Source organism: Protobothrops mucrosquamatus, unplaced genomic scaffold, assembly GCF_001527695.2.
Source record: "Protobothrops mucrosquamatus isolate PMUCROS unplaced genomic scaffold, P.Mucros_1.0 scaffold3878, whole genome shotgun sequence".
NCBI lineage: Eukaryota > Metazoa > Chordata > Lepidosauria > Squamata > Viperidae > Protobothrops > Protobothrops mucrosquamatus.
The window spans coordinates 40,544-55,206 of record NW_015389828.1 but is presented as its reverse complement, the minus strand read 5'-3'; the positions used below and the strand labels follow the sequence as shown (position 1 = coordinate 55,206).

The window sequence follows — 14,663 nt, the reverse complement described above, 5'->3', positions numbered from 1 at the left end:
CCAGGGCCGCCACACACACACACACACACACCACACAGTTAAGCAGGAAGCAGAGGAAGTGTGCAGTGGAAAAGGGGGATGAGGGTGCCAGGCAGGACAAACCCTGAATAGCTCCTCCCAGCGAGGAAAGCTGCAAAAAAGGGAAGCAGGATCTTCCTCTACATTATTGTCCAAAAATGAAATTTGACTTCTGTCTTCTCCCTTCGCCCACTGCTTCTTTCCCCAAATGTTGCTTCCACCCTGCTCCAGTCCCTCCTTCCTGGACCCAGAGGCAGCCCCTTCTCACTGGAGAGGGTCCACCACCCCTATGTGCTCTGTGCACCCTCCGGGGAGCGCCTGCTGTTGCCCCCTTGGGTGAGGGCAGCCCCCTTGCAGCCCTGTGGGAGGGAGGCAGACACTGCAGCTCCAGGTAGTTGAAGCACCTTCCTGTATGGATTCCAACCAGGGCAAGAAAGAGCCTCGAAAAGCCTCCTGTGTTCTCACAACACGCGGGAAGAACAGAACCACCAGAGGGGCTGTGTTCACACAGCACTCCAAGCCAAGCCAAGCTATATCTCCCCCACAGGCCCAGCTGGGAGAATGTTAGCAATGAGGTCTTTGTGTGTGTTGGTTGTGTGTGATTTTAGCATGTTGCGCCAACCTATAATTGGGTCATTCGGGATATCTGGCAAACTAAGGTAACAGGCTCGCTCGATCTCTGGGTAAGGGTGTTGTGTGAACTCAGCCGTTCTCCTTTCTCAGCTTCACCCCGAGGAAACAAGCGGAGGCACCCGCCAGAATCTCTGCCTTGTGTTCCTGGGGAGTCTAGCCTTGGTCCTCTTCCCCATCCATCTCCCTCCACCATTTCTCTCCACATCGGGGCAAGGTGCTGATTTGCTCTAGGGCAGGGGTCCACAACCCCGTGCCACGGCCACTACCGGGCTGCGGCTTATTTGGGACTGGGTTGTGGAAGCGGCGGGCAAGCACGCGCCGCTTACACGCAACCATCCCCTCCAGCCCCCGCTGGTCCACAAAGCTGGAAAGGTTGGGGACCGCTGCTCTAGGGCTGTCCAGGGGGAGAAGAGAGAGTCAAAAAAATCAAGATGGCCACCACCACAGTTGGAGGATGGGGCTCCTGTTGCCTGGTTGAGGCTGCCATGTTGACTTTCTTGACCAACCTTGGTTTGCTCCTGCCGCAACCAACCGGCAGACAATGCCTTGCTGCAATTGGTGGCCTCTGGCTTCCTCTCAGTCGATTGTGCTACCCCCCCAGGCTGCCCCCCTGGCATCTAAGGAGCATCCCAGGGCAGGCTTGTGCAGGAGGAAGTTTGCTTACCCTACTTTTAACACTTGCTCTGTTCCAGGATGGCCGAAGCCCTGAACATCCTGTCCTGTGGTCAGCCCAGCCCAGCGTCTGTGCAAGACAGGAGATGCTCGGGATCTCGTGTGCCCAGCTCGCCTTCGATTGTGGCCAGGCGCCGTGTTCGAGACAGACAGAAACTGCAAAGTCTGCTCCTCTCAGAGTCACTCTGTCCTTCTGACAGTCCTTGTCCCTGCCCTGGGCTGCAGGACCCCCATCCGAGGGGCAGCGTCCTGGGGTAAACAGCGCACCTGGCCTTCCTCCACTGATTATCAAGATGCTGAAATGGCAGGCCAGGCACTGCCTCTTGGAGGGCAGGACAGAGAGGAAGGGGAGGGGAGCAAGTGGACGGCACAAAGCGGGGGACGGGACCCCTTTCCTGAAAGAGGGCGGTTTAGCTGGGCTGCAACACGGGGCACAAGCGAAGGAGCCGTTTCTCAAGGGTGTCCAGCAACAGGAAGAGTCCAGTCTTCCAGTCAAGAGAAGGGGGGCTAGGTAAAGAGAGGAGCAGTGGGGGCGACCTCCCCCCCTTGGCAGTATAAGGTTGGTTTCTCCCCAGACTTTCCTGCCTGAGCTCTTCTCTGCCCAGACTGGACAGTAACGGGCGGGACAGGGGCGAGGAAAGCGTGGCCTCTGCTGGACCTTCCCAGGTCATCTCTTGGCTTCTTCACCACTGTCCTGGGCCTCTGTCAGGCCCTGGGCTGGCTCCGTCCTGGGCTGCACGGGCTGCACCGTCTCCTCCAGGCTGCTGCTAGGGAAGACCACGTATCGGGCTCGGACGTCCTGTGTTGGGGAGTCTCGCAGGTTCTCTTTGCTGTGCCAGATGCCGTAGCTGAAGTAGACCAGCAGGCCTGGAAGGACAGCGAAGAAGGGGAAGAGCCAGGTGAGCCCCCATCCTGAACCCAGAAAGGAGCTGCAAGGGGGCTGCGTCCCTCGGCTCTTGGGAACCTGGTGCACGTAGAGACAATCTTCAAGGGACCCCACGGAAGACGGTGGAGCCCCCTTCAATCCCACCTGGCAGGGCCGTCTTTCCTGGCTAGCCCATAATTCAAAGCTAAGGTTGTCCCAAAGGTGCTTTTTTCAAGAGGCAACTGGACTTTGTTTTTCTTTCAAAGACGTTTCGCTTCTCATCCAAGAAGCTTCTTCAGCTCTGACTAGAATCAGAGGTAGCCAACCTTGGCTCTTTTATGACTCGTGGACTTCAACTCCCAGAATTCCTGAGCCAGCCATGCTGAGGGGAAAGGGAGAGGTTTCCAAGCTGAGCCATGCTGGCTCAGGAATTCTGGGAGTTGAAATCCACGAGTCATAAAAGAGCCAAGGTTGCCTATTCCTGGAGTAGATGGTGGAGAGTGGAAGGATTTATACTCCTTCCAGACAGCTGGTCATTTGCCTTCTTTTAGAGAGTCATTGAGGCCACCTGGAGGTTTACCTGGGTCCTCAAGGGTCACCTGAATAGTGGAAATGGGTGTGGAGCCTTCTTGGCTGCAGGATGTTTTTTCTGTCCTGTGTTCACTGTTGAAGACAGGCACAGGCTGTTGGGAACGAGTCTCTGTTGTCTGAATCTCAAACTGAAGCACCAATAGTTCCTGTAGACTCTCTAAAAGGATGCAAATGTCCAGCTGTCTGCAAGGAGTATAAATCCTTCCCACCATCCAGTCAGAGCTGAAGAAGCTTCTGGGATGAGAAGCAAAACGTCTTCAAAGGAAAAACAAGAAAGTCCAGTTGCCTCCTGAAAAAGCATCTTTGGGACAATCATGACCTGGATGACGGAGAACCTCCGTAGACACAAAGCTACGGTTCTTCCTTAGCAAAACAGGCTTTCCAGAGTTATCTCGTGTGGGGCAGAGAACCTCGAGAACAGGAAGTCCTTGACTTACAACAGTTCATTTAGTGGCTGTTCAAAGTTACAACGGCACGGGGGAAAAGTGCCTTATGACCATTTTTCACATGTACGACCACTGCAGCATCTCCATGGTCACGTGATTTAAATTTGGATGCCTGACAATTGATTCACAGTTATGACAGTTGCAGTGTCCCGGGCTCATGTGATCCTCTTTTGCGACCTTCTGACAAGCTGCCAGAGCATGCACAGTCTTATTGCGCTGAGATAACCCAAGAGTAAACACAGTCAACAGTGGTCTACATTATATGGTGGTTTATCTTACACTCTCTACAATATCATACACCAGGAACCATCTACATACATGTGCTAGTACAGCTGGATCCAACACACCGCAGTTACAGCAGGAAACAGAAGAGAGAGCACACAAAGCTCTTAAAGGCACACAGACCCTGCTGAGTCATTCCCATCATTACATCTGACATTACATAAGCTGGTTAGCTGTTAAATCAATACCTTGACACAAGCAAAGTCAATGGGGAAGCCAGATTCACTTAACAGCTGTATTGCTAATTTAACAACTGCAGCAATCCCCTTAACAAATGTGGCAAGGGAAATTATAAAATGGGGCAAAACTCACTTAACAAATTTCTCACTTAGCAACACAAATTCTGGGCTCAGTTGTGGTCGTAAGCTGAGGACTACCTGTACTGAAAATGCTCCAAGCTTTCAGAGGTTGGCTGTATAGAGAGAGGCCTGCCTGTTGTAGCCAGGATGCTGGTGCCCCAAATGATCAAGTAGCCCTAGGAAAGGGGCCGAGCCTGAAGATGACTCAATATCTGCACTACAACCTTCCCTGCAGCTAATTGCTGCCAAAATGCTAAATATTAAAATTATTTGGCCCCAAAGAGGAAACAGCTCTTAGAACAGGGGTCCTCAACCTTGGCAACTTTAAGACTTGTGGACTTCAACTCCCAGAATTCCTCAGCCAGAAAATCCTGCTTATCAGAAGTCACCACCGAAGTGGGCAAAATCAAGTGACCGTGGGACGCAGCCATAGATATAACCCCCACCAGTTGCAAAACACCTGAATTTAAATTACATGATGGTGAGGATGTTGTGAAAGTCATAAGTGTGAGGACCAGTCGTAAAGTTACTTTCTCAGCATCATCACAACTTCAAATGATTGCTAAACAGGGCAGACATTAAGTGAGGGGTTTCCTATAACTGAAGTAAGTAATAAAAATCTGCAGTGGACCTTTAATCAAAGGTGGGCGCTGATCTGAATACAGGAAGTCCTCACTTAGTGGCTGCATGTTCAGGGACTGTTCAGAGTTATGACCGCACAGAATGGGGAGACTTAAGGCCAGTCCACAAAGCAGTGATTATTGCAGCATCCTTGTGACGATATGATTGCAACCTGTTCACTTGGCAATTAGTGTGCAATTTATACTATGGCCGCATCACCCTGTGGTCATCTGGTTGCCATTGGCAACCATTCTGGCCGGCCTCCAGCAAGCAAAGTCAGGAAGTCGCAAGTCACAGCCATCTGATATTACGCTTAATGACTGCAAGAACTGCCGTCGTATGTTGGCACAGTCACGTGACTTTTTGGCTTTACGACAGTGTCGCTAAGCGACGGAGTTCCCGGTCCCAATTATGGAAGTTAACTGAGGACTACTTGACATCCCAAAACATTAGCTACAATCGCCACATTAGACCCCGGTAACAGCGTAAACATTTCTCAATTGTGGTGCTATCTGAGAATCTGAATGGTCGTTTAGCAGATTGTCAGCTTTGGAGACATAATAAATACTTTCATAGCATTTAGGTTTGATTCTGGAGGTTTGCTTTACACTACAATAGTGCACTGATGTTTCCAGGAAGGTTAAACCAGCTGCAATTTATTGTGTGGAGTTTTATCCTCTTTTTAAAGGGATTGACGTTTGTAATGGTCCAGGAATATTGTTATTGGGCAGGTTCCAGGTGAGGACAGCTTCCTGCTTGCTTTCTCTCAAAGCAGCCCACCTGCCAGCGTTGGGAGACGGTTGAGCTGAATCACAGATTGAACCTGCGTTCAGGGGCATCTGGGGAAGGTGTGGGTCAAAAAAGTCAAGATGGCAGTCAGGACTGAGTGACCAGGCCCTGCCTTTCTCATGTGGACAGGGGCAGGGCTTCTGCAGGTAGAACATAGAACCTAGAATAATAAAATTGGAAGGGATCTTGGAGGTCTTCTAGTCCAACCCCCTGCTTGATCAGGAGACCCAGCCTATACCATTTCAGACAAAGAATAGAATAGAATAGAATAGAATAGAATAGAATAGAATAGAATAGAATAGAATAGAATAGAATAGAATAGAAAAGAAAATATGGAATGGAATAGAAAGAATAGAATAGAATAGAATAGAATAGAATAGAATAGAATAGAATAGAATAGAATAGAACATAATAGGAATAGAATATAATAGAATTAAAGCTGGAAGGGACCTTGAAAGTCTTCTAGTCCAGCCCCCTGCTCAAGCAGGAGAACCTATACCAGGGGTAGGCAACCTTGGCTCTTTTATGACTCATGGACTTCAACTCCCAGAATTCCTGAGCCAGCTATGCTTGCTCAGGAATTCTGGGAGTTGAAGTCCATGAGTCATAAAAGAGCCAAGGTTGCCTACCCCTGACCTATACCATAGTCCTCAGCTTACAACTGTTCATACTGTTCAAAGTTACAACAGCACTGAAAAAAGTGACACGAGCATTTTTCACACTTACGACCTTTGTAGCATCCCATGATCAGGTGCTCAAAATTCAGATGCTTGGCCACTAACTCCTACTTATGACCGTTGCTGTGTCCCAAGGTCACGGGACTCCCTTCTGCCACCATCTGTCAAGCAACGTCCATGGGGTAGCCAGATTGCCTTAACAACTGTGGCAAGGAAGGTCGTACAGTGGGGAAAAACTCAATTAACGAATGTCTCATTGAATAACAGAAATTTTGGGCTCAATTGTACCTGTATTATACAGCGGGGGTCCCCAACCTGTGGGCCGTGGTCACTAATACCGGGCCGCGGCGTATTGGCCACTGGCTTGAGTGGCTGGCTGGCCCCACTTATGTGAGGGTCGTGGGCATTCAGGGCCCCACTCGCACGAGCAACGGGTGTTCATGCAGATGCACACGAGCATGCATGCATTCACCCCCTCATACACAAAACCATCCCTTCTTCCCCCCCTTACCCCCGCTCTGGGCCGCCAGCCCCAAAAGATTGGGGGACTCTATTATACAGTCACGACAGTCCCCTTAACCTCTGTGACCTCCTTGCAAATGTCCCTGCCTGGACTGCTTGGGATGCAACCCCTGTTCCAGTCACCATCCCAGATTTACTCCACCTTCCTATATTTCTTCAGACCCCCGTTCCAGGTGTGCCTTTTTGCAGCCCTCTTAAAACTTACCTGCCACCAACCAGATGGAGAAACGCAGCCAGGTCATGTAGCTGAGCTTCAGCATGAGGAAGAGGTTGATGAAAATGCTCAGGGCAGGCGTCAGCGGCACCAGCGGAAGCTGGAAAGGAAGGAGGGCATGGATCACAGAATCCCAGGGCTGGGAGGGACCTTGAGTCAAACCCCCTGCCCAAGGCAGGAGCTCTTATTCCTTCACAGAGAAATGGTTGCCCCAAAGAGGAGGGGGTCAAACTATTCTCCAAAGCACCAGAGGGCAGGACAAGAAACAATGGTTGGAAACTAATCAAGGAGAGCAGCAACCTGGAATTAAGGAGAAAGTTCCTGACAGTGAGGACAATTAACCAGTGGAACAGCTTGCCTCCAGAAATCGTGGGTGCTTCATCACTGGAGGTTTTTAAGAAGAGACTGGACAGCCATTTGTCTGAGATGATATAGTTCTGCTTGAGCTGAGGGCTGGACTAGAAGACCTCCAAGGTCCCTTCCAGCTCTATTCTATTCTATTCTATTCTATTCTATTCTATTCTATTCTGTATTCCACTCTACTCTACTCTACTCTACTCTATTCTCTACTCTACTCTACTCTACTCCACTCTATTCTCTACTCTACTCTACTCTACTCTACTCTATTTTCTATTCAAGACCTCCAGTCATGGAGCGCCCAGAACTTCTGGAGATAAGATGTCCCATTGATTGATTGTTCTCACTGTCAGGAAATTTCTCCTTAATTCTAGGTTGGATCTTTCTTTGGCGAGCTCAGGTGTTCCCAAGTGCTGGGGAGGTGGGAAGAAGGGACACAACCCTCAGGTGTTTTGGACAATGACTCCCACTTCTCTATGACAGTTATCATGTCCCACCTAATTCTTCTCTTTGTTAGATCTAGACATACGTAGTACTGGATCCAATCTGGATCGGTCACCCGGATCAGAGATTTTGTCTTTTGAGCTTTTGGAGTCATGCTGGATCCCATCCTCAGCAAACTTCTCTGTGTGACATGAGGATGGGCCCCAGTGACTGACCTAGATTGGATCCTGCAACATTATCCTGGGACATGTATATCCGCCTTCATTCATCTTATGGTTTATCCTTCAGACCCCCTTATCATCTTTCTTGCTCTTCTCTACACTTTTTCTAGGGCCTCGGTGTCTGTTTTGTATTGTGGTGATCAGAACTGGATGCCGTATTCCAAGTGTGGTCTTGCCAGGGCAGCATTAAGTATTAACTTCATACGTCATCCTGATGCTAGCTCTCTGTTGATCAGCCTAGGACTGCATTGGCTCTTGTGGCAGCTGCAGCACATTATTGGCAGAGGACCAGCAGGCTGGTTAGAACTGCATGGGAGGCACGAACACCGTGGGGCTGCTGCTCAGCTCCCAACAGATGTGCAAAAGGGCTTTGATGCCTGAAGGACTCCTGGCACAGGATTTAGAATAGATTAGAGCTGGAAGGGACCTTGGAGGTCTTCTAGACCAGCCCTCTGCTCAAGCAGGAGAACCTATACCATCTCAGACAAGTGATTGTCCAGTCTCTTCTTAAAAATCTCCAGTGATGGAACAGCCACGATTTCTGGAGGCAAGCTGTTCCACTGGCTGATTGTCTTCACTGTTGGGAAGTTTCTCCTTAATTCCAGGTTGCTTCTCTCTTTGGTCAGTTTCCATCCATTGTTTCTTGTCCTTCCCTTTGGCGCTTTGGTGAATAACATGACCCCCTCTGCCTTGTGGCAGCCCCTCGGATACTGGAAGACTGCTATCATGTCTCCCCTATTTCTTCTTTTCTTTAGACTAGCCAAACCCAAGTCCTGCAGCTGTTCTTCATATGTTTTAATCTCCAGGCCTTTAATCATCTTAGTTGCTCTTCTCTGCACTTTTTCCATATCACTTTTTTGTGATATGGTGACCAAAATTGGCTGCAGTATTCCAGGTGTGGCCTTACTAGGGTTTTATAAAGCGGTACTAGTATTTGACCCATCACGGCCTGGCAAACAATGAGGTTTGGTTTCCTGAGAGATAAAAACCTTGTTTGCAGAAAGTAGCAGTGAGGAACTCCAAAGGAAGTGCTGAAGGACCTACTTTGGGGGAAACTGAAGCTGCACTGTGGGTAGAGTGTTCGCACAACATGCTCTCCTAAAACTAAACCACATTACTCATTTTCATGGAGAAAACCTACCGATGTGGTCCCCAAAGGATTTGGTAGCACATAATCAATCATGGCTTAATGCAATGTTAGGACCCCACCCATAAGCACTGGGGCCTTGTCAGCCAGGGAAGCCTCCCAATCTCTGCTTGCTGGATTGAAGGACTTGTCGCCCAACTCTGCAGGTGGCTACAGCCCAATTTGAGAACATATTTCCTTGCAGTTTCAACTTGGACAACCAGCCTGATCAACCGGTCTGCTCTGGCCTAGCTGTGTTTGGGGAAGGTGATGCATTTGCCCCCCCCCAGTAGACACCCACCAACTCTGCATCAGAGCATTGAAAAATACCAACAAATGATATGATTATTTACAAGATACTAGAATGCGCTGAGATGTACAAACTTACTCTGGAAATCAAAGACAAAGAAGCTACAGAATTTTATGAGATATGGGACAAGTGTTACAACTGGTTAGAATTGAGGAATAAAAAAGTATGAGAAATCATATAAACAATGGTAAATAAATGTAAGAGATATAGGACACAGTACTGTTAAGGAAAAAAATGTATTTTGTATTTTGTTTTTGTAAAGTGAAAAAGGAAAAATAATTTAAAAAAAAAAAAGAATAATAATAATAATAATAATAATAATNGGGAGGGAATCTGTGGCAGAAGGCGGTCTCGGAGGTAGCCAGGTCCAATGCCATGGAGCGCTTTAAAGGTGGTAACTAACACCTTAAAGCGCACCCGGAAGACCACTGGTAACCAGTGCAGCTCGCGCAGCAGCGGTGTCACATGGGAGCGACGAGTCCCTCCCCACACCGCCCGCGTGGCCTAGAGGCTGAATAGAGAACAAAGCAGGCAGATATAAAGGGAAGAATACCTCAATATTGCAAGCTGCAAATATGCCAATCAGTACTACTCTGTGTTTACATGACAAATTCCTTGAGAAGCAAATAGTACAAAAGCAGGGAGAGTGTTGAAAATACGGGAAATGAAACAGAACAGTTTACAGTGGATGACCTTACCTTATTAAACCAAAAGAAGGGGGGAAAAAAACAACAACTGCCGAGCCGGCCTCCCTCACCTGGAACGTCTGGGTGGCCTGCTTCTGCTCATGGACGCCAATGAGGACAAGGCTGCCAGTGAAAGCCAGGCTGGAGAGCAGGATGAGCAAGGTGTAACTCCAGGTGGGCAGCTGGAGCTGTGTCTTCCCAAAGACCAGGATGGATGTCAAGCAGAGGGCTGACACCATGAGGACGACCACGGACACGCTGACCACTTCGCCAGGGTAGAAATCACTGAGGAACTCCAGGTAGGGTTCAAAGGCTGCCTTCAGCTGCCCTGGTTCACGCAACCTCTCTGCTTTCTCTTTGCCCACCAACTGCAGCTTATCTGAGAAAGACTCGTATTCCTTGGGTTCGGTGGTGCCCGCGGCCTCATCTGATGTTGGGATGGCCTCGGTCCTCCCAGGGGCTTCCTGGGCTTCAGTTTTGCCTTGCTGGAAGCGCAGGATGATCACGCTGGCTGCGACAAAGGTGTAGGCCAGGAGTGTGCCAATGGACAGGAACTGGACCAGGGCCTCCAGGTCAAAGATGAGCGAGAGGACAGACATGAGGAAGCCAAACACCACGATAGCCACCACAGGCACCTGTGTGCGTGGGTGAACGCGGGCAAACACCTGGAAAAAGAGCCCGTCCTCTGCCATGGCGTAGACAATCCGGGGCAGGGAGAAGAGGTTGCTGAGAAGAACCGTGTTCATGGCTGAGGTGGAGGACAGACAAAAGACAAGCTTGGGGTCACAAGGTGCCTCCGAGAGGACTGGGGAGTGTTGGAGAAGGTGGCGGTGCCTGCAGGCAGCCCCTTTTCTGCAGAAGGCCTGCCTCTAGGCCAGGGGTAGGCAACTTTGGCTCTTTTATGACTCGTGGACTTCAACTCCCAGAATTCCTGAGCCAGCCACGCTGAGGAGAAAGGGAGAGGTTTCCATGCTGAGCCATGATGGCTCAGGAATACTGGGAGTTGAAGTCCATGAGTCATAAAGCGGCCTAGGCCTAGGCCAGAGGTAGGCAACCTTGGCTCTTTTATGACTCATGGACTTCAACTCCCAGAATTCCTGAGCCATCATGGCTCAGCACGGAAACCTCTCCCTTTCTCCTCAGCATGGCTGGCCCAGGAATTCTGGGAGTTGAAGTCCATGAGTCATGAAGGGGGCCATAGTTCCCCCATGCTGGCTCAGGAATTCTGGGAGTTGAAGTCCATGAAAGATAAAAGAGCCAAGATTGCCTACCTCTGGCCTAGGCCTAGGCCGCTTTATGACTCATGGACTTCAACTCCCAGAATTCCTGAGCCATCATGGCTCAGCATGGAAACCTCTCCCTTTCTCCTCAGCATGGCTAGCTCAGGAATTCTGGGACTTGAAGTCCACGAGTCATAAAAGAGCCAAGGTTACCTACCTCTGGCCTAGAACTAGGCCTAGGCCGCTTTATGACTCGTGGACTTCAACTCCCAGAATTCCTGAGCCAGCATGACTCAGCATGGAAACCTCTCCCTTTCCCCTCAGCATGGCTGGCTCAGGAATTCTGGGAGTTGAAGTCCACGAGTCCTAAAAGAGCCAAGGTTGCCTACCCCTGCTCTAGGCCAGCGAGTCTTGCTGCAGCTGCCTTTTTTTGGGAGTGGGCAGCACCCTCCTTCTACACCATTGGACACTGGGAGGACAGCAGGAGAAGAGAAAGCTAGGAAAGCTAGCATAAAAGAAGAGCCCTCCCCCCAGGGTGGACCTGACCAGGGACTCATCCAGCCGGTATTCTGGGTTCCTCGGTGGCCACCCAACAGGTCTTGCAAGCTGTGTGGAAGCAAGGAGGAATGGCTTCTCCCTGCCAGCCAAGATTGCTGTTGATGCTTCAGGAGGACCAAGCAGCCATCAAAACTAAGAGCTGCAGAGACCCAGGTCCCTCAGGAATTTGTCTCACTCCTCTCGCCTACCGAATATAGAATAACAGAGCTGGAAGGGACTTTGGAGGTCTTCTGGTTCAACCTCCTGCTCAAGCAAGAGACCCTATATCAGTGGTGGGAACCTATGGCACGCGTGCCAGAAGTGGCACTCAGAGCCCTCTCTGTGGGCACGCGCGGTATGCCCCGGAGATGGCAACCATCCCTCTTCAAGCAGCCGCCCGCTAACTCGCCGAGGTCCCACAAGGTCAGATGCATCCCAGCATGGCTGGTTTCTTCCCCCCCCCCCCGTCTCATCCCTCTTGGCCTCGCCTCCCCTCACCTTGCAGGATGAGCCTCCTGCCCACTGTCCCACCCACCAGAGACCCCTGGATCTCCCCCAACCCTGTCCGGCCCCGTCCCTGCCCATGAGCAACATTGAGGTGACCATGCCCACCTTGGCCACACTCACCCATTCTGCCATGACCACCACAGCCACGCCCACCCAGTGGGCCATGCCCACCTGGCACCCGGCGATAAATAAGTGGCTTTTGGGTTGCAGTTTGGGCACTGGGTCTCTAAAAGGTTCGCCATCACTGCCCTATACCCAATGCCTACACCTCCCACACTGCCAAGCCTGCATCTCTCCTGTCTAAGCTTCATGAGCTGACAGCCTGACACTAGCGACGGGAGAGGGAAAGATTGGAGTGTAAGGAAGAAAGGGGGAAGGATGGAAGCCCAGCTGAGCAGTGGGAGAAGCTTCAGCCAGCCAAGATCAACTATTGACATGCAGAGCTGAACAATATACAAGCACCCGATTGGACATTTGCAAATAACCAGGGGATGGTGGGGGAGGGAGGAGAGGAACATTTACTTCGTGTTCTTTGCACGGAAAACCTCAGATTCAGCTTATGCTACTTCTGTAACCACTTAAGCTTCAGTAAAGTAGACTCTTGGCAGAAGCAAACGGCCAGGAGTCTTTCTTTGCTAGATGACAGAGTGGGACGGCTGACACACATTCTACTTCCTTTTTTTAAACCCGAATGCCCCAATCTCCAACCATGGTAATTCTGAATGCTAACTTGAAAGAGAGGGACAGAAAAAAACCTTTTCACACGGGCGTAAAATCCTTGCTAGTCTTTCCTTTCGTGCTTCAGGTCGTTTTTAAGTGGCCTAGTATGCAGGCAGTGTTCTCCAACCTGGTGCCTTTCTGTTATGTTTAATCACAGGTCCCAACCTACCCATTTAGGATTAGGCACAACTATACTGCGTCTTTTTATAATGTGTTGTGTTGGCCAACTACCCCAGGCAGTGTCTACAAGGGACCATATCCTGGCCTCTCCTAGCAGCCCCTGAATTCTGTGCCAGACCATTTGGAGGAGCCAACTTTGGTAAGACCACATTAGGAGAAAGAATGGAGGAAAGGAAAAGGGCAGAAAGGGCACCCAAGGTGCCAGCCAGAAGGTATTGGTGACCCAGGCATAAGGGAACTTACCACAAATGGAACCGGCGGCCACAATGAAACCTGCCCAGGAATAACCCCTCTTGTAGAAGGCGTCAGCCAAGGCTGAATCAGGGTCCAGCGAATGCCAGGGCACTATCAGCGTCAACACCACGGACACGAGGATATACGCTCCGGTGGCAAGGCTCAGTGAGATGGCGATGGCCCTGGGAATGGCCTTTTCCGGGTTCCGGGCCTCCTCGCTGGACGTGGCAATAACATCAAAGCCCACAAAGGCGTAGAAGCACGTGGCTGAGCCGGCCATGATCCCGGAGATGCCATACGGGGCAAACCCTCCTTCACTGGCGCCCCAGTTCTGGGGCCTGGCCAGGATGAATCCCATCACCAGGATGAAGAGAATGACTCCCATGCTGATGGCCGAGAAGACATGGTTGAGCCAAGAGGAGAATCGGGCCCCGAAGGAAATGAAGGCCGTGGCTATGAGCACAATGCCCGATGCCAAGAAGTCCGGATAATGGGCCAGGAAGGGTACTTGCCAAGTGCCAGCATGGACCTCTGTGAAGTTCTTGATCCTGTGGTCAAAAATGGAATCCAGGTAGCCACTCCAGGCTCTGGCAACAGCTGCTCCACCAATCATGTACTCCAGAACGACATTCCAACCTATGAGGAAGGCCCAGATCTCGCCCATCGAGACGTAGGTGAACATGTACGCAGAGCCCGTCTTGGGCACCTGGGCCCCAAACTCCGCATAGCAGAGGGCGGCCAGCAGAGAGGCGATGCCAGCAATGATGAAGGACACTACGATGGCCGGTCCAGCTGTCTCTTTAGCAACGGTGCCAGTGAGCACATAAAGGCCGGAGCCCACCATCCCGCCAATGCCCAGCAGCGTCAGATCGACTGTGGTCAAGCAACGGTTGAGGGAGGTCTCCATGAGGTCATCTTGCAGAGTCTTCACCCGGTTGAGCTTTTGGCAAAAGCGGGCCAGGTTCCCAGAACGAAGCCACCAGGTCGCCATCTTGGAGAAGTAGGCCCTCTCCTCCAGCCACCGAGAGGCAGAGCCAACTGGTAGAAAGACCAGGAAGAGATTAAATCCCTGCTCGAGGCAAAAATAAGCCCAAGAAGGAGAAAGACGCAAAGGCCGCCATCTTCCTCTGGGTATGAGACAGGCAAACGAAGGGTGTCTGTGAACGTCAGAGCGAGACTGTGAGATTCTCTAAATAGCTGCTGCTCGGTCTGTGCTGAATGGCAGCCAAGGAGACAATGCCCAGCACCTGTCCCTGGAAACGGGCTGGAAACACGGATATTCTTCCTCCAGGCTTGCACTGCTAGAGAGCCCCCACCTGAACCAACACCCCTTTTAGGAGGCACAAAATGTCTCCTTCCAAGGATGACCCTTTCTGGAGAGTTAGGAATGTCGTCTCCTCCTCCCCCCTCCCCCTCCCAGATGGCTTCCTGGAACAGGGGTGGTCTAACCAGTTTCCAGAAAAACGCCTTCCAGAACAGGAAGGGGTCTCTG

At 50.8% G+C, this 14,663-nt stretch overlaps 1 protein-coding gene across 1 annotated transcript; it reads right to left on the bottom strand.

Moving 5' to 3' along the window:
* Positions 1 to 1,990: 1,990 nt before the first annotated feature.
* SLC7A4 (solute carrier family 7 member 4) lies at positions 1,991 to 14,162 on the bottom strand. Its single transcript, XM_015827695.1, has 4 exons — positions 13,181 to 14,162; positions 9,845 to 10,521; positions 6,621 to 6,729; positions 1,991 to 2,190 (listed from the first exon to the last, which is right to left on the bottom strand). The coding sequence occupies exons 1-4, from the start codon at positions 14,160 to 14,162 to the stop codon at positions 1,991 to 1,993; spliced, it is 1,968 nt and encodes a 655-aa protein (XP_015683181.1).
* Between the last annotated feature and the right edge of the window lie 501 nt (positions 14,163 to 14,663).